Source organism: Pieris napi, chromosome 20, assembly GCF_905475465.1.
Source record: "Pieris napi chromosome 20, ilPieNapi1.2, whole genome shotgun sequence".
Lineage (NCBI taxonomy): Eukaryota > Metazoa > Arthropoda > Insecta > Lepidoptera > Pieridae > Pieris > Pieris napi.
In genome coordinates this window covers 2,338,520-2,365,658 of record NC_062253.1, presented here as the reverse complement: position 1 = coordinate 2,365,658, position 27,139 = coordinate 2,338,520, and the positions used below count along the sequence as shown (strand labels likewise).

General features: G+C 37.4%; 1 protein-coding gene, 1 long non-coding RNA gene and 1 other non-coding gene across 3 annotated transcripts in view; 2 read left to right on the top strand and 1 right to left on the bottom strand.

Moving 5' to 3' along the window:
• Positions 1-21,354, bottom strand: part of LOC125059752 (disintegrin and metalloproteinase domain-containing protein 10-like) — a 47,447-nt gene extending 26,093 nt beyond the window's left edge. Inside the window, exon 1 of the mRNA XM_047664300.1 lies at positions 21,154-21,354. Coding sequence (XP_047520256.1) covers positions 21,154-21,316 — 163 coding nt within the window. The 5' untranslated portion in view covers positions 21,317-21,354. The remainder of the gene's footprint in view (positions 1-21,153) is intronic.
• Positions 65-4,324, top strand: LOC125059549. Its single transcript, XR_007118687.1, has 4 exons — positions 65-99; positions 1,111-1,213; positions 3,100-3,211; positions 4,200-4,324. It is a non-coding gene; the product is annotated as an uncharacterized LOC125059549 (long non-coding RNA).
• On the top strand, positions 8,983-9,101 carry LOC125060056. Its single transcript, XR_007118788.1, has one exon. It is a non-coding gene; the product is annotated as a 5S ribosomal RNA (ribosomal RNA).
• Positions 21,355-27,139: the final 5,785 nt, after the last annotated feature.

Here is a 27,139-nt window from a genome sequence, read left to right as displayed (position 1 = left end):
AATTCCGTTCTTTTTCGCATCCATTCTTTAATCCATCGTTTTTTTTTGTTCGCGGTTTCTTATTTCTCGCTGTGACTGAAAGACCATATTGTGGAAATGGTAAGTCCAAAACGGCTATGATGAGGGGTTTGTATTTTAGATGGACCATTTACTTCAAATGGCGTATACTTTAGTAAGGAATCTTGACGCCCGATTGTCCTCACCGTTTAGCCATTCTGTTAGGTTAGCGGCTTTTTCTCTTGGCTTTTTTTTTTATTTTATTTTTTATAATACAGGGGGCAAACGGGCAGGAGGCTCAGCTGATGTTAAGTGATACCGCCGCCCATGGACACTCTCAATGCCAGAAGGCTCGCGAGTGCGTTGCCGGCCTTTCAGGAATCGGTACGCTCTTTTCTTGAAGGACCCTAAGTCGAATTGGTTCGGAAATACCTCAATGGGCAGCTGGTTCCACAAAGTGGTGGTGCGCGGCAAAAACTGCCTTGAAAAACGCTCAGTTGTGGAACGGCGGACGTCGAGGTGATACGGGTGGAATTTCGTACTCTGCCTCGACGACCGATGACGAAACTCAGCTGCAGGTCCGAACAACTCTCAACACTTTCCATGGTAAATGCAGTAGAAGATGCAGATTGACCCCACATCTCTACGCAACGCCAAAGGATCAAGCCGCTCGGAAAGGGATTGGTCATCGACGATTCGAACCGCTCTGCGTTGAATACGGTCAAGTGGAAGGAGCTGGTACTGGGGAGCCCCCGCCCAGAGGTGAGAGCAGTACTCCATGTGGGGCCGAATTTGCGCTTTATATAGTTGCATGTGACTGAATTTCATCATCGGACCTCGACGTCCGTCGTTCCACAACTGAGCGTTTTTTAAGCAGTTTTTGCCGCGCACCTCCACTATGTGGAACCAGCCACTGAAGTATTTCCAAACCAATTCGACTTAGGGTCCTTCAAGAAAAGGGCATACCAATTCCCAAAAGGCCGGTAACGCACTCTGGCATTGACCCTCCCAATCGGTATCATTTAACAGCAGGTGAGCCTCGTGTCCCTTTCTCTCAGTTTTGTTTCTTTAGGAACTTTGGTAATTCTTATGTCTAAAATATGCCCTTTCTAGGTATAGTGGAAAAGGGGGAGGCCTGTGACTGTGGTCTTCCATTCTACTGCAAGACTAGAGATCCCTGCTGCACCCCCAGAGCTGGTGGAACACTTGCTTCTGAGTAATAATAATTGACATACATTGCCATTTAGAAATACGTAATCATTGCTGCATTTAAGGAGTCCCGTCACATTATTTAAAAAAAAGTAAATTCCTGAATTAATAATAATGGTGGTTAATGGCACTTAGACTCTCATTAGGTCCGTTGTGCATTAAGTCCTTGCTAACTAAGCCAGTCAAGGTCCTTCCAGAAATACAGAAGTCTATTCCTGCAACTAAACCGAGAGTAGATTCTCTGGGACTCAAGTAAAAAATTGCAGTTGCCTTACGATTCTGTAACTCACTGGCATTCTGATAAACAATAAACTACAAGCTCCCTCCTTATCAGAATGCCAAATCGTAAAATGACTGCTTCACGACTGATTTGAACACGACCGCCGCTGCGAAAACCGCTGTGAGAGTTCGAAAAGTGAGTTACAAAATCGCAAGGCTGGTCTATTCAGAATTCCGTACCATACCAATGAGATTATTACCAAATTATAGTGTCAGTTTTGAGGTTTTTGTTACAAATAATTACATCCACTTGGCTCTTTCTTTTCGAATTTATTTATATGAATAACCACAATTTTGTTTTAAGCATAGATATTTGTGACGTGCGACTGCGAAGGCCAAGGTTTGTTATACCAAGGGTCAGAACCAGTCTGTTGCACACATCTGTTACTGGGGAAATGAACAGCGCATACCGAGGCGCGACTACTTAGTGTTAGGTTATGTGGGATTCGCGATTGTGCATACCCACCAAAACCCCAAGGCGCCACCAACAATCGCTCAACAAACAGCAGAGCCTTATCAGCTTCCCAACATGCGTTGCGGCGGTAGTGCCTACGGCCATTAATAGTTTGTGAAGATACTTGGCACAGCAAATATCCTTCACAGACAGGGCCGTTCGCTTTTATTAATAGCTAGGGAAGATCGAGTCCAGCACTTACACATCGATCGATCGACATCTTTATATGCTCGCACATATATTTAAATAACATTAATTCATGTGTAAAGGTTACTACACAGTTAATGACTACCTAGAATGTCTTCTAGGCGTGGCAATAGTTCTAATTATATTGTTATACTAGCTGGCCTGGCGAACATCGTACCGCCTAACAGTCTATTCTTCTTTTTTTAATACTTATTCTGCTATTCGGGACACCGGTCTAGCTAGTAAGATAAAAAAAGAAAGTTGATAAGACAACAAATACATTATGTCAAACATAAAAATTTACCTTCCCGGAACCCCTCCACTAACACTTGAACTCTATGCTATGGTATTAAAGTTCAAATTGACTTAAGTATTATTATTATACGAATATTTTGTATGGGCATATAGAAAAGTTGTATTTAGACTTTTTCACTCATTTTTTTAAATTTTTCTCCTCGTACTTCAAGGAATATTATAAAAAAAAACAGACAAATCGGTCAAGCCGTTTTCATGTGATGTCGTGACAACGGAAAACGGGTTTCATTTTTATATATATAGATTTTGTTTTGTTATCTTTGAAGTGTTGTGAATATGTGTGTAATGGTGAATGTAAATCACAGAACAGATTTTTTTTACTTATGTAACTATAATGATGTTGTGGTTTATGACATTTTCCTTTGAATAATTGTAATGTAGAGGGAGGGTAAAACTTGCTAAGTTTCTTGCCCGTTCTTCTCAGAACAAGGCCTCCTGGTAGTTTTGCGAACAGATGACGTAGTCTTGCTCTTTCGCGAATTTTGTAAACGTTTTTGACATTCATAAGCATGTCCTAAGACGCATCTAAACTGAATAAACGTATTTTGATTGATTGATTGAGTGAGTTCACAGTAGCGACATTATCGTAGTAGCTTAGTATTGTACGGATAGTGTTTGTATTTTTGTAAATAAATAAATATAGAGACATTAAATTGCAGTGCTCTTCACAAGGAAGGTTGCTCGGTAGCGCCACGTGCAAACTGTCATCCATCTCAGGGCCTCTGTTGCAACGCAGACTGTCACTATGCTAACTTCACAAAGAGTGGCATCGTAAGTATTCTTACAAATGCAATTATTATGAGTTTGCGACTCTATTAGTTGTAAGCGCATTCTTTTTGAAGTTTGGAGAGAGAAATCACGACGGCGCGTAAGAGAAGGACTCTTCGTGTTTACCTCTTCTCACCAACGTGAGTAATAGGGGTAACATATTTATATGATCGTTTTAATATTTTGTTTAGGTACATAATTCGACTTAGGGTCTTTTAAGATGCGTACCAATTCTTAAAAGGCAACCCACTCGGGAGCCCTCTGGCATTGAGTGTGTCTATGGGCGGTGGTAGCACTTAAACGGTAATGTGGTTTTGGAAAAAAAATACTATTCAATAAATTATTCATATGATAGTTTATTAAAGTTGATATAAATTTAATAAACTATCATATGATATGTACGATACAAATAATACAAGAATTGACCAATTCATTTGACTAATAATGTAAAATTCCATTAAAGACAAATTTGCGCGCCATTTTGTGTGGTAGATAATGCGAACTTACGATTGTACCAACTTACACATTTTTCTACCATATTCTTGCAATAAATAAATTATTATTATTAACATTAAGAGGGCGACCTGCCCGTTTGCCTCCTGTTCTATAACAAAAAAAATGGATTATTCATTGGTAATCCTTTCAGGCATAAGGTAACTTGTTGAAGGTCATGACTTACTAAACTTAACGCTAAGTCTGACGCCCGTAAGTCAATTGTGTTGTAGTTTGACATAAAGGAGTTTAAGATTCCTTCGGAAGTCGAATGATTGATGGTTTCCTCGCGATGTTTTAGTATCGTGTTTCCATTTGAGAATCACACGCTCACTTAGAGTCAATCTCTTTCTATAAAAGAACAGTCTCATCGTCAGTATATCTCTTTTCAACACAGCGTACTGCGTAAACACAACATGACAGAAAGAGATGAGAGTTGCAATAACACCGATTTAGCTTTTTAATAATAAATTATAATTTTATAAAGGGGTTTTTGTAGGACTGTACGCGTCAAGCGGAAACCTGTACATGCCCAGACCTTAAGAATTGTAGATGTGGTCTTGGTGGACGCTGTTTGCCAGACGGAACTTGTCAAGCTGCAGAATGCGCTGTTCTCGGACTAAGGGAGTGTACAATGTACATGTAAGAACACACCCGTAAGTTTATTTTTTTTTCGATAAATCTAATCTAGTTATTTTTTTAAAGGTTTACTAAACCTGGAATTAGCAGGCAGTGATGCCAGCAATATAATAAAAAGTAAAGTTATTAAAGTTAATTCGATACATTGTTCGTGATATTGAAATATTTGTTATTTTTGTATTAGGTCACTTGATTAAGTAAATATTTACAATTAAAGCAGGAGCTAATTAAAAACTATAAGTTTTTCGATAAATGAACTTATTCTCGTTAATTCAAATATTTTTGAGATATCGCGGAACGTGTCAATTAATCATGTTACGCTCGGCTCAGGCAGAACGTGAGTGCGTGTAGCCGTCATCAATTTATAAGACGTTATTACAAAAATATCATTTGCAACATCTCTCAGTCTCTGTGAATGTCTGTCGCATCTTCAAACCTATTAACTATTTTGTCATTTTTACTCTAAACAAAAAAACGAGACGAAATCCAAAAAATACATTTTCCTTTGAATATTTCGCTTTCATAAATAAAATAAAAAACTCAATATGTGTAATTAAATATATTTAAACTGATAAATAAAGTTGTTAATGTTGGTCTTGGTATTAATTTGATCCCTTGACTTGAAGATTGTCGGAGTATTTTTACGGTCTGAAAACAAATGTCTATTGAACAATTTGTGATTGTCTACTGCAAAGCTTAACCAATGGATCAAGCCCCGGCTGTGGACATTATGTTACAGAATATCGTATTTATCTAATAACATTAATAAAAAGGTTCTATGTATTACCAACATATCGGGGTAAATATTGGAAGATGGCAACATTTTAACACTCTTGCACACGCCACGAGGCGAACACATGCCCACAGTGTTCTTTATCACGCACACATCGCCAGGTGGCCAAGCGCGTATCGTCGCATACGTCCATAGAGTCGTGTTGCCAAGTTTTACCGTGACATTTGCTGAAAATTAACCATTGTAAATCTAGAAATATAATCGACGGTTGAGTATAATAAATAAATTACATATTAATAATAATAATAATTGGACAATTATAAAAATTATATTAAAAAGTTTGGTCCCTGTGGGCTGTGGCAGTGTACTTTTAATGATGGCATTTTCACGCTGTATTGCGATATTATTTGAGCGAGGAAAACACCAGCTCTGAGGTCACCGATACTATTTACCAGATGCCAACTTAAATCTTTAATTAGCGCCCATGCACTTCAACCCCACGGCCCTAGAGTCTCTACTCCAAAGGGAACAAAATCAAAGTTGGAGGAAAACTTATTTTTGCGGTTTATTCTTTCCCGCCTGCTCTGCGGCAGCCAGCTTTTGTTCTTGTCCGAGGGAGATGAGACGGGGCGAACGTACCACACAAGTAGCACCCCTTACCAATGACCGTCCCATCCTCCAAGGGATGCAAGACATCCTATCCAAGACTTATAATTTATTTTGACGTAACAATAGGATGGCAGTGCAAAATGCCACGGGCCCCCGACTCAAGAGGGCCTCTGCCCAAGAGATGTTATATTCTATGGATGTGAAGTCTCCAATCGTGGGGACTACAGACCATTCCCTCACGCTTAAGAGGCCTTAGCCATTAGTGAAAATCGCGAGGTTTATTAAAATAAACTGACTACAACGTGACGATTTTTAATGATAGGGCCTCATGAAAAGAATTTGCCACGGGCCCCAGGCAGTATACCTAGTTACGCTACTGATACTAAGGTAAATCACGCCTATCTATATGTCTATATATTATATAGTTAGCAATTACAAATAAAATTACTAAAAAACCAAATAGGATTACACGATAATGAGTGGGTTACTTCATCTATTAATTTTTAAACAACATAACTATGTGAACATAATAAGTAACGTCTATATCTGGTGCGAACGGCTAAGATATCCCGATCACAACGCACGCCCTGCTTTTGTAGCTGAATCCCAGTTACATATAATATATTATCTTTGGATTACAATAAAAAATACATAATTTCCACAAATTACAACTCACGACCTATATATTCAGGATCCGGCCAATCATCCGGTAATAAATTTAGTTCAAACGCATATTTAGCCGCAGTTTCTGCGCCGACGCACCACAGAGCCGAGCCATATTCTATCCGACAACAGGCTCCGCACATTTTCATTTTACCTAAAGTACCACCCTGGAAAGAAAGCTTACGCATTATGATTATCTAAGTTCTCCACCGAAAAAGGGACAAATTTGACTCATTTGTAGGCAATAAAAAAAATATGCTACCTATTTTTTTATGTTTACCTACAAAAATGTAAATATTTACTTAATCAAGTGACCTAATACAAAAATAACAAATATTTCAATATCACGAACAATGTATCGAATTAACTTTAATAACTTTACTTTTTATTATATTGCTGGCATCACTGCCTGCTAATTCCAGGTTTAGTAAACCTTTAAAAAAATAACTAGATTAGATTTATCGAAAAAAAAAAAAAACTTACGGGTGTGTTCTTACATGTACACTCCCTTAGTCCAAGAACAGCGCATTCTGCAGCTTGACAAGTTCCGTCTGGCAAACAGCGTCCACCAAGACCACACCTACAATTCTTAAGGTCTGGGCATGTACAGGTTTCCGTTTGACGCGTACAGTCCTACAAAAACCCCTTTATAAAATTATAATTTATTATTAAAAACTAAATCAGTGTTATTGCAACTGTTTCATCTCTTTCTGTCAAATTGTGTTTACGCTGTGTTGAAAAGAGAGATAATGACGATGAGACTGTTCTTTTATAGAGGGATTCACTCGTAAGCGTGTGATTCTCATCTCGAAACTCGATACCAACTAAAACATCGCGAGGAAACCATCAGTCATTCAACTTCCGAAGGAATCTAAAACACCTTTATGTCAAACTACAACACAATTGACTTACGGGAGTGAGACTTAGCGTTAAGTTTAGTAAGTCTTGACCTTCAAGAAGTTATATGTTACTTATGCCTGAAAGGATTACCAATGAATAATCCATTTTTTTTGCTATAGAACAGGAGGCAAACGGGCAGGTCGCCCACTTAATGTTAATAATAATAATTTATTTATTGCAAGAATATGGTAGAAAAATGTGTAAGGTGGTACAATCGTAAGTTTGCATATTCTACCACACACAATGGCGCGCAAATTTGTCTTTAATGGAATTTTACATTATTAGTCAAATGAATTGGTCAATTCTTGTATTATTTGTATCGTACAAATCATATGATAGTTTATTAAATTTATGTCAACTTTAATAAACTATCATATGAATATTATTTATTGAATAGTACATTTTTTCCAAAACCACGTAACCGTTTAAGTGATACCACCGCCCATAGACACACTCAATGCCAGAGGGATCGCGAGTGGGTTGCCTTTTAAGAATCGGTACGCCTTTTCAAAGACCCTAAGTCGAATTATGTGCCTATACAAAATATTAAAACGATCATATAAATATCTAAGCCCTATACTCACGGTAGTGAGAAAGAGTAAACACGAAGAGTCCTTCTCTTACACGCCGTCCCATATTCTCTCTCCAAACTTCAAAAAGATTGCGCTTACAACTAATAGAGTCGCAAACTCATAATTATTGCAATTTGCATTTGTAAGAATACTTACGATGCCACTCTTTGTGAGGTTAGCATAGTGACAGTCTGCGTTGCAACAGAGGCCCTGAGACGGATGACAATTTGCACGTGGCGCTACCGAGCAACCTTCCTTGTGAAGAACACTGCAATTTAATGTCTCTATATTTATTTATTTACAAAAATACAAACACTATCCGTACAGTACTAAGCCAATACGATAATGTCGCTACTGTGAACTCACTCAATCAATCAATCAAAATACGTTTATTCAGTTTAGATGCGTCTTAGGGCATTCTTATGAATGTCAAAAACGTTTACAAAATTCGCGAAAGAGCAAGACTACGCCGTTCCGACTAGCCTTTCGCAAAACTACCAGGAGGCCTTGTTCTGAGAAGAACGGACAAGAAACTCAGCAAGTTTTACCCTCCCTCTACATTACAATTATTCAAAGGAAAATGTCATAAACCACAGCATCATTAAAGTCACATAAGTACTTAAAAAAAATATCTGTTCTGTGATTTACCACATTCACCATTACACATATTCACAGCACTTCAAAGATAACAAAAAAATTATAACAATATAATTAGAACTATTGCCACGCCTAGAAGACATTCTAGGTAGTCATTAACTGTGTAGTAACCTTTACATATTAATGTTTTTGGAACGATTGGAACGAAGTTCCTTATCGCGCGTTGTGAAAGGGGGCTAGACGGAAAAAATTCTTACGAAAAGTTGTCACGACACTTTTTTGCTATTGTTTTAATACACCGGTTCTCGTCTGATCACCGAAGTTAAGCAACGTCGGGCGAGGTCAGTACTTGGATGGGTGACCGCCTGAGAACACCTTGTGTTGTTGGCTTTTTTTTTGTAGGGATAAGAAATGAAAATTATTTTTGGAATCACTTTACTAAATTAGTCTTGTTGGAACGAAGTTATCGAGCGTAGCGAAAGAGGGCTAGACGGAATAAATTAAGACCAAAAGTTGTAACGACACTTTTTGCTATAGTTTTTATATTTTACATTTTCGATTTAACTATCGCCAACGTCCATACCACGTTGAATACACCGGTTCTCATCCGATCACCGAAGTATAGCAACGTCGGGCGAGGTCAGTACTTGGATGGGTGACCGCCTGGGAACACCTCGTGATGTTGACTTTTTTTTTCGTCGTAAGATTGGTGTCGAGAAAATCTATCATACTGTTATGATACCAATTAACATATAAATTAATCGAAAGGAATTTCGTTCCATCCGGGTGTCCCTTGACACCTCTAAAGTTTTTTTTAATATGTGTGCGAGCATACAAAGATGTCGATAGTGTCGGAGACAGCATTCAGTAGGAAACGTCTGTTAAGGGGGATCTGTGCATCAGTGAACCCTGTAAGTGCTGGTCCCGATCTCACCACGCTATTACTAAAAGCGAATGGCCCGGTCTGTGCAGGATATTTTCTGTGTCAAGTATCTTCACAAACTATCAATGGGCGTAGGCTCTGCTGTTAACGCATCCCGCCTAAGGCGATTGCTGGTGGCGCCTTAGGGTTTTAGTGGATATGCACAATCATTAATCCCACATAACCTAACACTAAGTAGTCGCGCCTCGGTATGCGCTGTTCATTTCCCCAGTAACAGATGTGTGCAACAGACTGGTTCTGACCCTTGGTATAACAAACCTTGGCCTTCGCAGTCGCGCATATCGTCACAAATATCTATGCTTAAAACAAAATTGTGATTATTCATATAAATAATTTCGAAAAGAAAAAGCCAAGTGGACGTAATTATTTGTAACAACAACCTCAACCCTCAAAACTGACACTATAATTTGGTAATAATCTCATTAGTATGGTACGGAATTCTAAATAGACCAGCCTTGCGATTCTGTTTCTCACTTTTCGAACTCTCACAGCGGTTTTCGCAGCGGCGGTCGCGCTCAAATCAGTCGTGAAGCAGTCATTTTACGATTTGGCATTCTGATAAGGAGTTCTGCCAGTGAGTTACAAAATCGCAAGGCAGCTGCAATTTTTTACTTGAGTCCCAGAGAATCTACTCTCGGTTTAGTTGCAGGAATAGACTTCTGTGTTTCTGGAAGGACCTTGGCTGGCTTAGTTAGCAAGGAACAACAACGGACCCAATGAGAGTCTACCTAAGTGCGGAAACTGAGTCCATTAACCATTAACCACCATTATTATTCGTTCAGGAATTCACTTTTTTTTTAATAATGTGACGGGACTCCTTAAATGCAGTAATGATTAGGTATTTCTAAATGGCAATGTATGTCAATTATTATTACTCAGAATCAAGTGTTCCACCAGCTCTGGGGGTGCAGCAGGGATCTCTAGTCTTGCAGTAGAATGGAAGACCACAGTCGCAGGCCTCCCCCTTTTCCACTATACCTAGAAAGAGCATGTTTTAGACATAAGAATTACCAAAGTTCCTAAAGAAACAAAACTGAGAGAAAGGGACACGAGGCTCACCTGCTGTTAAATGATACCGATTGGGAGGGTCAATGCCAGAGTGCGTTACCGGCCTTATAGGAATTGTTATGCCCTTTTCTTAAAGGACTCTTAGTCCAATTGGTTCGGAGATACTTCAGTGGGCAGCTGGTTCCACATAGTGGAGGTGCGCGGCAAAAACTGCTTAAAAAACGCTCATTTGTGGAACGACGGGCGTCGAGGTCCGATGATGAAGTTCAGCTGCAGGTCCGAACAACTCTCAACACTTTCCATGGTAAATGCAGTAGAAGATGCAGAGATACCTCACATCTCTACGCAACGCCAAGGGAAAAAGCCGCTAACCTAACAGAATGGCTAAACGGTGAGGACAATCTGGCGTCAAGATTCCTTACTAAAGTATACGCCATTTGAAGTAAATGGTCTATCTAAAATACAAACACCTCATCATAGCCGTTTTTCACTTACCATTTCCACAATATGGTCTTTCAGTCACAGCGAGACAATAGCTCATGCTGCTCAAAGTAGCAGCGATGAGCCGTTTACTGCACAGCGAGAACTCGAGACTATGGGCCGTTTGTGTAGTGGACGATTGAGACCCCATCAGATAGCCCTTACATTCCGGATTTGGAAAGTTATCATCATGATGCGCACCAAAACTGTGTCCTGAAGAAACTATATTACTAAACTACAGTATAGTCAGTTCTACTAAGTGTCCAGTAGATTAAGAAGTCTAGTAAGTTTTTGTTCCAGGTGTTAACAGGATCACGAAACTTAAATAATTAGGAGGAATATTCCTGTTAATTAATATTCTAGGTTAACCAGCTCTCTTACGGCCAAAATTAATAATGTATCCTCAATCTATGATTATAACCAATCTTGGACTGATTCATATCTAAAGACCGATCTCCAATCTGCATGCCAATAAACATTTCTGCTATCCGATTGTTTATTTGACAAAAGATTGACAGCAATCTTTTGCGTGATCCTTGCCTCTCGACCGCGTTTCGTTCAATGCAATATGTTGTGTTCAAGCACACCAAAAGTTCGTGTTTTTGGAACGAAATAAAATAAGTAAGACTAAGGGTCTGTTTCACAATGTATGGATAAAGTAGCTATGCAACGTTTTGTTTGTTTTTTTGTTACGAACATTTAAAGTTACAAAATTCTATAGAAAAACATAGAACCTTAACCTTTTTGCTGGTCATTTAATATTACTTGTAACGAAACGGGCTGTCATTTTCATATGGTATTATTGTTTGTTAGGTTATTGAGTATTTTAGTACATATTATTACAAATATAAATTTTCTCTGAGTAGTTTGTGTATGTTGTTTTTGTGATTCGAGGTTGGTTCTTTAACTTAAAAAAATGCCTACGCAAAAACGTGAAAGAAGCGTCAATTTCAGCCGGGAAGACGTTGACCTTCTAACTTCGCTTGTTGCTGACCATAAAAATATATTAGAAAATAAAAAGAGTGACTCAGTCACCTGGCAGGAGAAAGAGCAGTGCTGGAAGACGCTGGAGGCGCTGTTTAATAGCACAAGTGGGGTAAACTTTCGCAGTGCTAAAGCTTAAAGAGGGCTACAAGAAAAAAGTCTGCCTTGTTCATGCTGAAACATATCGTACAGGAGGTGGCCCTAGTGCTGCTACTCCTCTTACCCCCTATCGAGGAAAAAGTCAAAGACATGATATTGTTGTCTGTCGAAGGAAATGAAAGTCAATTGAAAGGAAGAGCTTCTAAATAAGAGAAAGCAATGGGCATTTAAAGATGAAGAAAGAGAGCATAAAAGAGAATTCTGGGCCATAGAAAAAAATATATTGTTAAATAAATTAGAAAAATAATAGATTTTGTGCCTGGAGCGAGGATGTATTGTATTAAAAATTTGTATTTTTATTTAAATAAAAGCATTGAATTTTTATTTAATTTATCTCAAAAATTTTGTAATTTATAAAATATTATAGTAATAAAGCAAAATAATCACTTATAAGATTACTTCGCAAACTTGCATTTCCCACGTTGTCAATTGCGCTTTGATCAATATCATCAGCTTGTTCATCTACTTGTTGCAGTAGTTCAAAATGTTCATCTCGCATATCAATAGCAATATTGTGCAACACTGCACATGCCACTATCACGGCTTGTACACGAGATACTTGAAGTAAAACCTTTTTTGACAAACCGATTTTGGGGAACCGATTTTTTCCAAACACCATATTATGTCCTTTCCACCACATTTCTGCTTCGTATTTGAGATTCGTTATAAAGATGTTCTGCTGGAGTCTTGAGGTTTTGCAGTGGAGTTAGTAGGAGTTAGTAGTAGTAAATTTTTTTTACAAAAGTTGATGAAAAGATGAAACCTGCAAGAAGTCATATATGATAGACATCAATTTGTGTAAAAGTGTCTCCAAAGCTTCTTTTGTTAACCTAAATCTAAATGTGAATTCGGCTTTATTCAGGCTCTGGATATAATAAATTCTTGTTTTCTTATGTCTTCTCACAGAAGTACGTTGTCTTCTTCCAGCTTCAGAATTACTATCCCAATCGGATAATTGCATTTAAACTTCCAAATCACTATCACTAGAACTGGAAGATGACGAAGATGAATAAATTTTTCCAATGAATTTTAAGTTAGGTCGCAATCCCAAACCCAAATCATACCAGTTTCACCGATAGCAATCCGAGATTGATTTGGCCAATCGAAGCAACAGTCAAAATGGACAGATAGGTTGTTGGCATGAGTAAACATTCATTTTCATACAGAGGGCAATCTTCAATCTCTTATCCGCCCTCTGAACGATTGGTTGAATAATTAGATAGGTATCTCAGTCCATGTATTGAATATTGGCATGCTTTTCTTTAGAAATGGATTGAATTGTCAGTCTATGACAGCTAAAATTGGATTGATATTGCATATTGGTTTTGGCCGTTAGTGTTTTCGTGGTTATGGTAACATACAGGGTCTGATTGTAACATAGTTTTTTAAAGAGAATGTCTTTATTAGAACTAACATGCCAACAATACACCATTAATAAAAAAAAGGGTGCGTGTACTTATGTACGCGCGTAAGAAGTTATACTTCTTTGGCATTATTAAAAATAGTTTTTGATTGCGTGCAAATAATTAATTACAATTAAATAATCAAAGACTGGAAAAGGAGCCATTATAGTCAATGAAGTTCAGTTTACATTTGAAAAATTAAAGAAATAAATATTTACTAATATTAAATTTATATTTATTATTATTTTCTAATATTAATTAGTATTGATTTAAATATTCACTTTAAATCACTTCTGATTATAATTCAGACGCACATATAAAATTCACACTTGTATAATGAAAACAAAATAAAAACACGTGTTTTAAATGTAGAAACTCAAAGCATGTGGATAAATATTATAAATATAAATACAGTGAACAAAGGCGGCGTGCGTGCCAACATGCGCCACTAACTTCATTCTGTTAATTTTGTGTCACGGTGCGCGCGCATCGTAAACGGGCCTAAAGAAGTATGACTTCAATAATGATCAAGAAAAATCTAAGGCGGGTGAAAATTTATTGTGACGCGCCACTGCTAATGAAATGTAATGAAAACTATATCTAGGCAAAAGATTTAAGTACCCATCTCATGAGCCAGCGTAGACGCGGCGACCCTCTCAGGCACACGTTCGTTCTCGTCTGACGTGCCGTGCGCCAACGCAAGTGTATTAAACGAACGACCGGAAGCTCGCCTATCGCATAAGCCTCCCGCTGCGCCCCCCATACCGCCGCCCAATGACGTGAAACTGAAACAATTAAAAAAAAATATCTGTTGCTTCGATAGAAATCAAGTTATTAATAAAGCTAGCTCTATAGAAATGGGCAACACTCACTATATCTAAACATTATAATTAATATTAATTTGATAACGTAATATACAGTCTGTTCCTCAGCATAATGCTGAGCCAGGGCCAATTACAACCACAGCACACACGCATTACACACTTATTACGTACCTTGTCCTATAAAAGACAAAAAAATTGTTATCTCTCTTTCTTTTTTTTTTCTTTTTTATAATTGTTATTTTGTGTGTTTCTGTGTGTGTTTTGTTAGTAATAAATGTTATGTCTATGTCTGTCTATATATTAATAATATGATGATGTAGTGATAAAATAATCTAAGAATTTACTATAATGATATGACACATAATGTATCTAACTTCTATGTTAAATTCCTTTTATACACGCCTTTATCTGTGGCAGAATATTCGAACTTTAGATTGTACCACAAAAAAAAATTGTACCATATGTGACCCAAATGACCGTTTAAGACCATTTTTAATTTGTACCTTAGTCCCAATGTCCTATTATGAAAAGCATGCCCCGAAAACGCAACCCCAAGGCAGACTTCAGAGAGGCGACGAAGTCTTGCAAAATGCATCAAATACGCCCTGCCGTCAATCGACCGATTTCGAAGTAAATCGCCAAAAACTTGCGTGTTTGTCTCATCCGATGTAAGCACCAGGATGTACTTCACTGAAAAACCTGTAAGGGAGCGTTCAAGTATAGATTAATAAACAAGAGATTATTGACCCCCCCCCCATGAACTCGCCGTAACGTTTTTCAGTACAGTAGTACAGTACTGTATCCAAGTCTAGTAAAACGTTTCGTGACCACCTAGTGACTCTTTAGTTACTATTATGTAGTGTAAGTAGAAAATAATATTAAAAATAACGCGCAATTCAATCCCCGCCCCGCATCGTAACGCTTTACAAAAGGAAGTCGCTGTACGATCGGAGATCTTTAGTTGGTGTTACGTTCTTATGTAAATTGCTAAATGGTCAAATATAGAATATTAAAATTATTGCCCCTATTCATTCCCAAGGTTTAAAATCAGCAGAATTTTTCAAATGCCGTTTGCAAAACCTAGGAGTTCAGGCACCTCTCTTTCGAATCTGCTGGATATATTCGGTAGTGGGCTGATCAATTTTTAAGCAAGCATTGTTAAGTGCCTATCTCATACCTGCCCTGCGATTCTGTAACTCACTTTTCGAACTCTCACAACGGTTTTCGCAGTGGCGGTCGCGCTCAAATCGTAAAGCAGTCATTTTACGATTTGGCATTCTGATAAACAATAAACTACAAGCTCCCTCCTTATTCTCTCCCTCCGACTGCTTTACGACTGATTTGCGCGCAAGCGCCGCTGCGAAAACCGCTGTGAGAGTTCGAAAAGTGAGTTACAGAATCGCAAGGCTGTCCGCTATTTTGCTGGTAATATTTTTCTTCACAAAAAGCAAAAAGCACTAGTATTTTTATTTTCTTGTAACATAAGCCGTAGATATAGTAATATGTATGATATAGTAAACTTGAATAAATAACTATTACCTATATTATCTGGTATACCATCTTCGTTAAAATCGGCATTTCGGAATATTATATCCGCTTGAGCGACCGCATGCATCATTCTGCGTATAACGTGTTTGAGGCTTGAATTTGCGTCCTATAAAATTTACTATTATGGGTTATCACGTGATCAAGGGGTAAATGAAACAGATAACAGAAACATTTCTTCTTTCTGTTCTTGTAAGTGTTTATTGAAAAAAGACCAGGTTGCACCACTTCATAGATAATAAAAACCAAACTCAAAATAACTTCATTCATATGGGTAAACAAGAACACTTATTAACTTCAACAGAAAAGATGTTAAATTAATTCTAAATTTACATTTACTACCAGTTCTCAAGTCAAGAGCGTAGAGCGGGCAAGCACTGGCAAGAAACTCCGCTACTTTTTGTAATCGCCAAGTTTTGAGTCATACAAATTGTTTGAACTGGAGCAAATCAATCCCAAGGATTAGGATCATTTAAATATTCGTCAAATTTATGAAAAAGCTTTATTGATTAATTAACGTTAAACGAGAGTTTTGAATTTATTCAGTGATAATTCTCTAATTTCGCTTGAGAGTGTATCTACCAATAGACATGTGTCAGGCAAAGGAATGAGCTTGACCTATTGGCGTGTTAGAGGTTGTCGAATATCGTAATGTACTTTGATTTTTTAAGTACTGGTGTGTAAATGAGCATTGGCCTAGTGGCTTCAACTTGCACTTCTCATCCCTGAGGTCGTAGGTTTGATCCCCCGCTGTGCACAATGGACTTTCTTTATATGTGCGCATTTAACATTCGCTCGAACGGTGAAGAAAAACATCGCGAGGAAACCGACATGTCTTAGACCCACTTGCTGATCACCTACTTGCCTATTATTGTAAAAAAATGATCATGAAACAGATTCCGAAATCTGAGACCCAGACCTAAAGAGGTTTTAACGCCACTGATTTATTTATTTTCTACTTGGATTTTTGAACATAAATTCAAGCTTCAGGGGTATAATAATAAATAAATGTAATAATTATCAATATTACTTTTTCATAGAACTCTTTATCCGCCAAGAGAAGCAATTCACATACTCTTGCTTGTGCCACACCTGTTTTCTTCTCCTTCACTTTATAACGAAACTGCATCAAATGACTGAAGCTTGAATCGTACTGAAATATTAAAATTATTGTAAGTATGTGTATCGATAACAGAGTAGGCGTGTTGAGAATTAAATGCAATTGTCCTAAAGAAAGTACTTTATTGGTCTCCTTCACACGATTTTGATTACATTACATAGGCATTAAATAGGCTACTTAATATCTACGCAGTGTTAGAGATGCTTCTGAGACCTAATATGTATGTATATGTCAACGTAAAATTGTAAATACCGTTAGATTGTAATCTATCTCGCGAGATTATAAACTGTCGAAAGATTGTGAACCTCAGCGTACTGCTTACAATTTAACGTATTATTATTCGCACCTCGCGCGCTGATTGGTTGAACAGAATATGCCCAGCGCCACCATATTTGTTAACTCGGAAATTTGGATTGAACCGTTGAACTCGTAAAATTAAACAACTTCAGGTTCAAAAATATATAAATTAAAACCCTTTTTTTTCTCTTACACTAACAAACTTTACATTGACACAAAATTTAGGAGTTAAACAAATGGCATTTTATTTAAAATAAATGTACACCAAATTAAAGTTCATCCCACATAGCATAAAATTAATCACACACATTTACCTAAAATCAGAACCGAATACATTATAAAATTTACTTATTTCAGAGTTTTTAAAACACCTTGCCTTCTGAGATACGCAGTAGTACCTAGTGAACCCGTTTCGAATACGTCTTCGTTTTTAGTAGATAGACACAGTAATAGTAAAAATAGTATAAATTTTTACTTTTATGTTTTCAACCGTTTTTCTCATGTATGTTTTTAATGAGAGTAAACTTCATAAAAATCGAGAATCCCATTGAATATAACTATAGTGTTATCATTGGCTAGATATTTATTTTATTAAATATGTTATAGTTAGAGATTATCCTGGACGTTTTTGTAGATATTTATGTCTTCTTTACAACTCTACGTCACTTTCACAATAGTTTTAGGTTCATGAGGGATAATTGATTCTAATGGCGAAAGAATTTGAAATCCAAAGATTATGTTACTTCTTTGATGAATCTTCAAATCAAAATTTACTTTTACCAGAATATTCTACAATAGCGTGAGCGTTATTTATTGGAATCGAGAGCCCTACCGTCACGTGTAGCCGAGATCACCTGAGATTCGCTACGCACGCTTCGTGGGGCCTGCATAAAGTCATTTTCATAAGCCCCAAACTGCTTGTTGGGGTCATCGCGCCCGTAGGGATCAGCGTAAAGCGTCCTGTTTCCTGGTATAAAAACATACAGTGCAATCTCTTTATAACGTCATTCGATATAACTAAAAGCTCTCTATAACGTAAAAATTAGTTAATTTTTTTTGGTTTAACCCAATAAAATACATTAATTCTTCCGTCTGTATAACGACATCTCCCTATAACGAATAAAAATGCTCGGTCCCTTGAAATGCGTTATAAAGAGTACTGTAATTAAAAAAAAAACATAAAAACGTCTCACGCACTGCACACGGCAGAATACCAAATTACCCGCGTATCACCTCTACGTCCTTCGTTCCACAACTGAGCGTTTTAACCGCGTACCACCACTATGTGGAACCAGCTGCCCACTGAAGTATTTCCGAACCAATTCAACTTAGAGTCCTTCAAGAAAAGAGCGTACCAATTCTTGTCGGCCTTTTACGCACTGACAACCTCTCTGGCATTGAGAGTGCCCATGGGCGGTGGTATCACTTAACATCAGGTGAGCCTTCTGCCCGTTTGCCCTCTGTTCTATAAAAAAAACTTTTGGGCTGGAAAAGTAGTACAGAAGTATTTATACCTATATGTAGAACACCATAAAATTGATTATCCTCGCCAATGTAACCTTCAGCAGAACCTGACTCCGGATCCTCAACCGGAAACCCATATGCCATGGTGATCTCACTCAGTCGGTAGTGTTTATCTGGTGTTTTCAGACTTGCGTCTGGATCGAGAAGCAGGACAGATTGCTCCGACGTTAGAGACTGATCTAGAAAACAAAAAAAAAGGGTGCGTGTACTTATGTACGCGCGTAAAAAGTTAAACTTCTTTAGCATTATTAAAAATAGTTGTTGATTGCATGCAAATAATTAATTACAATTAAATAATCAAAGACTGGAAAAGGAGTCATTATAGTCTATAAAGTTCAGTTTACATTTGAAAAATTAAATAAATAAATTCTTATTATTATTCTCTTACATTAAGTGTAACATAACTTCTATTATTATTCGAATGTTGTTTTTAAATTATGTCCAATGCCGTAGTATCTTCCGTGGGCAACTTCATTCTGTTAATTTTGTGTCACGGTGCGCGCATCGTAAAATTTCACTCTCATAAATTTTTCATAACGCGCCTAAAGAAGTATAACTTCAAAAAGAAACATTTTTGATTGAAATTAAAAAAAGCTGTTAAAATTCTTGTGTGATAATTGGATGCTAAAGTGAATCTTCTTCTGTATGTATCTGTTTCATTATCATTTGTCAATCTAATGGGCAAGTAGGTGATCACTGATCAGCCTCCTGTACCTGACGCACGTCTTCGACTTTTTGAGTCAAAGGCAAGTCAGTCCTCACCATGTTTTCCTTCACTGTTCGAGTGAATGTTAAACGCGCACATAGAAAGAAAGTCTATTGGTGCACAGCCGGGATCGAACCAACAACTTCAGGGATGAGAGTCGCACGCTGAAGCCAATACTGCTCTATTAAAAATAATAGTTCTAATTAAAACAATCAATATAAGATTGTGTATATAACTATTAGAATAAATGGGATAGCGGGGAAGATGAGAGACAAATGGAAGAATTTGGAGGAGACCTGCACTCCGGAGATAGAGTACTAATGTTAATCATATTGACATGGACTTCATGTAATCCTGATTATGTAGTACTCGAATAAAGGCTATTTTTAATTTCATTTTTTTATAACTATTAATTTAACATTTATAGATATGGTACGATATGAACTACTCAAGTGCGACATGGATATTGAAGAACATCGAATTTGGGTTTGACAGAATTCGTTACTAGAGGGCGCCAATATCAATTATTAACGCATTGGGTTATATATGGTATATATAAGTTATCTTAAAATACTTATAAATAGGCATCTAATTATAATTTAAAGATTCATAGAGAAGTAGGGAAGGGGATGACGGGTCTGGGCGTTACTGCATACGATTTTTTGCATTTTCTGAGAAGATTTAGTCCTAGAATATTTTTCAATCCAACAATTTCGTTGAAAATGCATATTAAATAATGTGTAGGTTTAATTAAAGCACAGAATTGTACCCAAACCAACCATTTCCCAGCCTGTAACCAGTAGGACTGACATAATATATCAGTTGATGGGGGGAAGACACTAGGGGGCCGTTCAAGTATGACGTAAGCAGATTACTGCAATTTAAACCCCCCCCCCACACCACTTGTCATCCCAAATTGGTTCCCAAATTTGACTCCGCAAAAATCTGCCGCCCTAGGCTCCAGGCTACTCAGACTGCTGGTCTGCCACTGGACGTCATGGATGTAGTGTAACAAGGTTATACATAATTCAGACGGAATTGCTTGCCTAAAATCCCTATACAAGGTTGACTTGAAACAAATATTCATTTTATACGCCTATCTCACGTTTGTCATGGTTTAATTGGCCTGTTAACTAATTATGTTGACAATATTATGCGTGTTTCGTTTACAATTAAATTGTAATGAAAAATTACTCGGTGGACATTTTCAACAACTCCATAAAGACCGTTCGCCGAGTTCTTTGGCAACCTTGCAGTGATAATTATTTATAATTTATATTTTCTACGGCTTTGTTACTTTTACTAGTAAAAGTCTGAAATGGACAGGACACGTTATGAGATAAATTGTATTCGTTTTAACAACAAACTCCCAAGCGAAATTAGAGAATTATCACTGAATAAATTCAAAACTCTCGTTAAACGTAAATAAATCAATTTAAAGCTGTTTATAGAATTGACGATTATTAAAATGATCCTAATCCTTGGGATTGATTTGCTCCAGTTAAAACAATTTGTGTGACTCAAAACTTGGCGATTAAAAAGAGTGGCGAAGAGTTTCTTGCCAGTTCTTGCCCGCTCTACGCCCTTGACTTGCGAACTGGTAGTAAATGTAAATTTACAATTAATTTAACATCTTTTCTGTTGACGTTCATAAGTGTACTTAGTTACCAATATGAATAAAGTTATTTTCGGTTTGAGTTTGAGTTTTAATGGCAAGTATTTCGACGTAGGACTATTAAATGAATACCTATGAGTTTCCATTTCAAGCAGAGCGTGTGAGTTTCTTTCCCGAACCTGGCAATAACTATTTCATATCCGTGGGCCTTGCAAGTCCCTCCAGACGTTTTTTGTACATCTATTGCCTGTATTACCACTAGATTTAGATATAGGAGCCAAGATATTTTGGACATTGTTATTTGAAAATGCTTTTAATTGACGTAAGCCTGTCAATGACTATGTTGAAAGAAGAATAACATTTTTAATACAGATAAAATATAGAATAATAATAAATTCTGCATCTGTTCCATTTATGATTTCAGTTGTCTATGCCTGACACACGCTGGCAAATTTTGGAGAAATGAGCATGTGTGAATTGCGATGCGAGAATCGTAATTCGTTCAAAATGAAATAAAACCGCTGATTTAGAATATTCTCTCTATCTCTGGAGTGGAATATCTGCTTCCACTGGTCTATCCAGCGCCTCTCTTATGACAGTATACAGTTTTGAGGACGATGTCTTCTATGTTACCAACCACGATCAGTTTCTCCAAGTTCTCATCACCTCTGCGCATTGTATGGCCGAAATTACAATAATACTCATACCTATTAATTCACAAAATTCTTATTAAATTGAGATTCCTGTACATGAAAACGTCAAACACTTGAAATACAAAAACCTATTAAATTATATTATAGACGAGTTGTTCAGTCAGTCTGCAGTAATATTAGCACCTTTAATAAGTAAACAATATTGTTAAATGTAGTGACGTCATATCAAAGTTATTCTAACTATAACGATATATACAACTTGACGGCATTATCAGACTTCTATTTATGATCACACAGGGACTGTGGAAAAAAAATAGGCTGGTACAAATCGTTTTGTAATTTAATCAAAATTACACGTTTATATTTATAAATTAGTGCCTAATTAAAATCCATGAGAACCTATCACATTTCTATTAAGTTAATCAGACATACGCAACGTGCCTCCCATTAGCGTTGTTCAATGAATTTGATTTAAAATTACACCTACTACCGTAGTCTGTCACGACTCAGGCACATCGCACACGAGTTACGTGTAATATGTTGCTGCCATGGTTGTGACTCACACGGCGACTCAAAAGCCAAAAGTCATAGTATTGTCTTTGATTGACATAACTTTTATACATTTAAATAAAAAACTGTTTTGACCGGATTGAAGTTATGTATTATTATAAATTTACAACTATTTAACATAATTTTAAATTTATTCGACGTTCCGCGTGCTTTACAACGTGCGTGGTCACGGTGACTGAAGACAAAAGATGTTGAATGTCAAAAAGTATCACAGCTGCAGAGAAAGTTGCATTATCTGTATTTATTTCCCCGGAGTTGGTATGTTGGTAACACAATGTACACTTATGAACGTCAAAAAACAAATATATATTAAATGCTTCTAAATGTACATTTACTGCCAGTTCTCAAATCAAGAGAGTAGAATGGAAGAGAAGAACTAGCAATAAACTCTCAGCCGCACTTTTTAATCGCCAATTTTTTTGTTTAAAACAATGTTTGTAAGGAGCTGCAACCATTACACCATTTTCCACATGACACAAGTAATAAATAATAATAAAATAAATTAAAAACAAAGATTTGTCCTTTATCATTGCATGGTGAAATAGGAGCACGCACCTCCATTCTCGTGGACTGTTCGCATTCTAAGGGTAAGATTCTTAGTCGACACTTACCATTATATATCACCAGTATGATGCCCATATGTCGAAAAAATTATGGATTTTACATTGTGTAAAGAGACGTTCTCTGTATAACATCACTCGCAAACATCCATGGAGAAACGACATGATCTGAGTTACACGAAAGCTAGCACCGGTCAGCTTTATCTGCTTAGGCAATATACTACCGATTAGGCAGCAGTTCAAGCGATACAAGTGGATATGGATAGACCATACACTCCGAAGAGATTCCCAGTATATAGCCAAGCAGGTGCGAGATTGGAACCCGCAAAGAGATCGGAAGCGTGGCCGTCCCAAGCAAACCTGGCATCGTACAGTTGCAGATGAAGCAAGGAGGGCCGGAAAGACTTGGAGCGAGGTGAAATGCGAGGCTCAAGAACGAACGCGATGGACAATCACTGTGGACGCCCTCTGCCCCATCTAGCTTTATAGGACATTAAGTCAAGTAAGTAAGTCGATGTAAGTAGTACTTAAAATAAGAGTTATCATTGAAGTTTTTTTAGAACAATGGCGTATTTTAATTCGGGATCTCACTCGTTTCTTTTGCGAACTACCGAACTGTGGAATCGACTCACGGTGGGAATCTTCCCTTTAAGGTACGGCCTCCAATTGTTTGACAAAACAAATTTTTGAGGCACATCTTTCTTAGGATGTACGGTGTGTACCCTTTTTACCCACTCATGTATCTGACCTTATTTATTCTTGGTTCTGTGGGCTACAACGAGCTAAGAGTACGCCGAGAATTCGTGCTTGTGATGTTCTTAATAAAATATTACATGGCAAGGATATTAATTCGGCAGTACTTCAGCACATTACCTTTAATGTACCTGATGGGTACGTCAGAAAGCGACATCGTCCGCCGCTATAACCTTCTGAAAAGGGCACATATAATGTCCCTTAGCACAGGGCACATATAATGTTCGGTGTATTAATTTAGTTAACGAATTACATTGGGTAACGGACCTTATCATTGTCCGTTGAGTGAACTGGCAATAGTTCTATTATTTGTTAGTGCCTATAGTAGTTAGTTAATTTCTTGTCAATTTAGGGTTGCCTGTTAGGGCAGGAGTGTTTTTATAAATAAATAAAATAAACAAGAGTATACTTCAACCTCAAAAGATCCGAAAGGCAGCAACTATAATGGGTGTTCATGGGTTGTGATGACTTCACTGACGTCCCGTAGGCTTATCTGCGCCCGTATCCTATAAAAAAACTATTCCTACTGATAATTACCAATGAAGTACTTAAATACAATATTAGTACAAGAGCCGTATACAGTGCTGGGCAGCGACGATTTTCACAATGACGCTAAGCGTTTTCGCGCGATGTATTACAGTCCATGCGTGTCAGAACTTAGGAAATACATTCTTATAAACACCTTAGAGTCCCGCGCCATATTGGCGCCATATTTAAATTTTAATGAATGAATTATAAGCTGAATTAAAAAAAGGTTTAGGCTAGGTTAGGTTATAGGGACAGCGATTAGCGTGTATTTGAGCTCCTGCATTATTTAAAATCTGTGAAGGCGATTTGGACTGCTCCATCAGAGTTAAATTTTTTCCCTTGCAAGAAGTTGTCCAAATTTCGAAAAAAATGGTAATCTGTTGGAGCAAGGTCCGGCGAGTACGGAGGATGTCTTTGACATTCCAATTGAAGTTCTTCTAATTTGGTAGCCGTCTGTTGTGCAGTGTGTGGTCTAGCGTTGTCGTGAAGTAGCAGTGGCGTGGAGCGATTGACCAGCCTAGGTTGTTTAGCCGCTAGCTTTTCCATCATGGTTTGCAATTGCTGACAATAGACATCAGCCGTAATAGTCTGGCCAGATTTGAGAAAACTGCAATTAACAATACCGGCACTAGTCCACCAAACGCTTACAAGTAACTTTTTTGGGGTTAATTTTCGCTTGGATTTGGCTGGCTGGCCAGGATCCCACCATTGCGCTAAGCGCTTCCGATTATCGTAAAGAACCCATTTTTCGTCACAGGTAATGATTCGGTTTAAAATAACTTCATTATTGTGCCGGTTCAGTAATGTAACGCAGCAGTCGACGCGCGTTTGCCGGTTAACTTCAGTCAATTCGTGAGGTAACCAATTTTTCAAGCTTTTTAATCTTCCCAATTTGCTTCAAGTGAATTAAAACAGATTTATTACTAACACCGCAGCCTGCAGCTAACTCGGACGTGGTTTGCGATGGATCCGCATCCACAATAGCCTTCAATACTTCATTATCAACTTGGATCTCAGGCCGTCCACGGGGCTTGTTCTGCAGGTCGAAGTTTCCGAACGAAAACGTTGGAACCAAAAACGAACTGTGTTTTCTTTTGCAACATGACCGCCATACACATCATTCACCCTTCGAGGCGTTTCCGCAGCACTAGTGCCACGGCGGAACTCGTACTCGTAAATAATGCGATACTTTAAGTTTTCCATTTTGTAAAATTAGTGATACAAACAGAAAAAAACAGAAGAAAAAAACAAACGAATGACGGTCATCGAAGCACAAATACATGAGTAAATAGCTGTAGAAATTTGAATTTGGAATTCCTGACCAAAGAGGAGAACATCGTGATTAAAGTGGCCAGTACGCCAATTTCATATTTAAGGACCTAATATTTGTGGTGATTACCACATGAAACGGTTTGTTACAAAAGTCCTTCTGGCGCCAACATTTCAGTAAATGTTGGAATAATTTAGTTTTATTACAGTTTTTATCTATCTAAAAACTCTGTCCTAATTTGTTTTTTTACATAATTAACTCATAATATGTTCTAGTAATACGTCGCGTCTAGTTCTAGTATATCGTCGATTTAAATTAAGTGAAAATAATTAAACAAAAAGTAAAATAGTAAAAATATAATGTAATATTTGTTTGTGATTTGTTGATAAACGCGGAACTAGGGTCCTTTAAGAGACCTTTATGTTCTTACATTAATAATAATATAATTTTAATATCTTTATTAAAAAGTAGAAAAATATTTTATTTCTAATTTTAATTAAAACATCAATGTTACGTGGCCCCTTTAGTATTTTTGTTCACCAGTTGGTGGCGTAATCACTCTTTTGGGTTACTAATCACCTATTAATTTTACGGCATCAACATACTTTATAAACTTTAGTAAAGAGCAGAGCAGTGTTGGCCTAATGGCTTCAGCGTGCGACTGTCATCCTTGAGGTCGTAGTTTCGATCCCCGGCTGTGCTGTGCTTTCTTTCTATGTGCACATTTAACATTCGCTCGAACGGTGAAGGAACACATCGTGAGGAAACCGACATGTCTTAGACCCAAAGAGTCGACGGCGGCGTGTGTCAGGCACAGGAGGCTGATCACCTACTTGCCTATTAGATTGAAAAATGATCATGAAACAGATACAGAAATCTGAGGCCCAGACCTAAAGACGTTGTACCGCCACTGATTTATTTTTTATTTATTTTAAGGAACGTATTTGCAGAGCAGTGTTGGCCTAGTGGCTTCAGCGTGCGACTCTCATCCCTGAGGTCGTATGTTCGATCCCCGGCTGTGCAGTGCATTTCTATGTGCACATTTAACATTCGCTCGACCGGTGAAGGAACATCAATCACAATATCAAAAACAACATCGTGAGAAAACCGGCTTGCCTTAGACGCAAAAAGTCGACGGCGTGTGTAAATTGACAAATGATTATGAAACAGATAAAGAAATTTGAGTCTAGGCCTCAAAAGGTTGTAGCACTACTGATTTAATAGTTGTGGAAACATGGTTTAGAAGAATATTGAGGCATAAATATAATATAAATGTGATATAAGTTTAACAAACATATGAAATTATAAATAATAAAATAATTATTATGACATTTAAATATAAGATAATTAATATAATCATATACTTAAAATAAATAATAAAAAAATAATATACATTGAAATAAATAACTAAACATAAACTAAAATATATTATTAAAAGAAGTCCCTTTAGGCAAGGTTCCGAAGATACTGGCAGCGTTCCCCCTTTGAATTGCTAGACTAATTCTTTGTCCGAGGTAGCTGCCAGATCTTCGGTCTTCTGTGATGTCGACTAACCTTTTTGAACTTTCTTTAAACAGCCTTAAAGCGTTAGGACCCCACGGACCAAGGGTCTCGACACCGAATGGATAATGTGATATTAAATTCACTATCAAAACGTGCGAACTAATGCCAACGTAAGATTATTAAAAGAATGCCATATCTGTCGTTTAACGCGGCAACTTCGCTGCTTAACGTATTGGACATGAATCGCCCTGTTAAATGTATATAGGACTCTGTGTAACTGG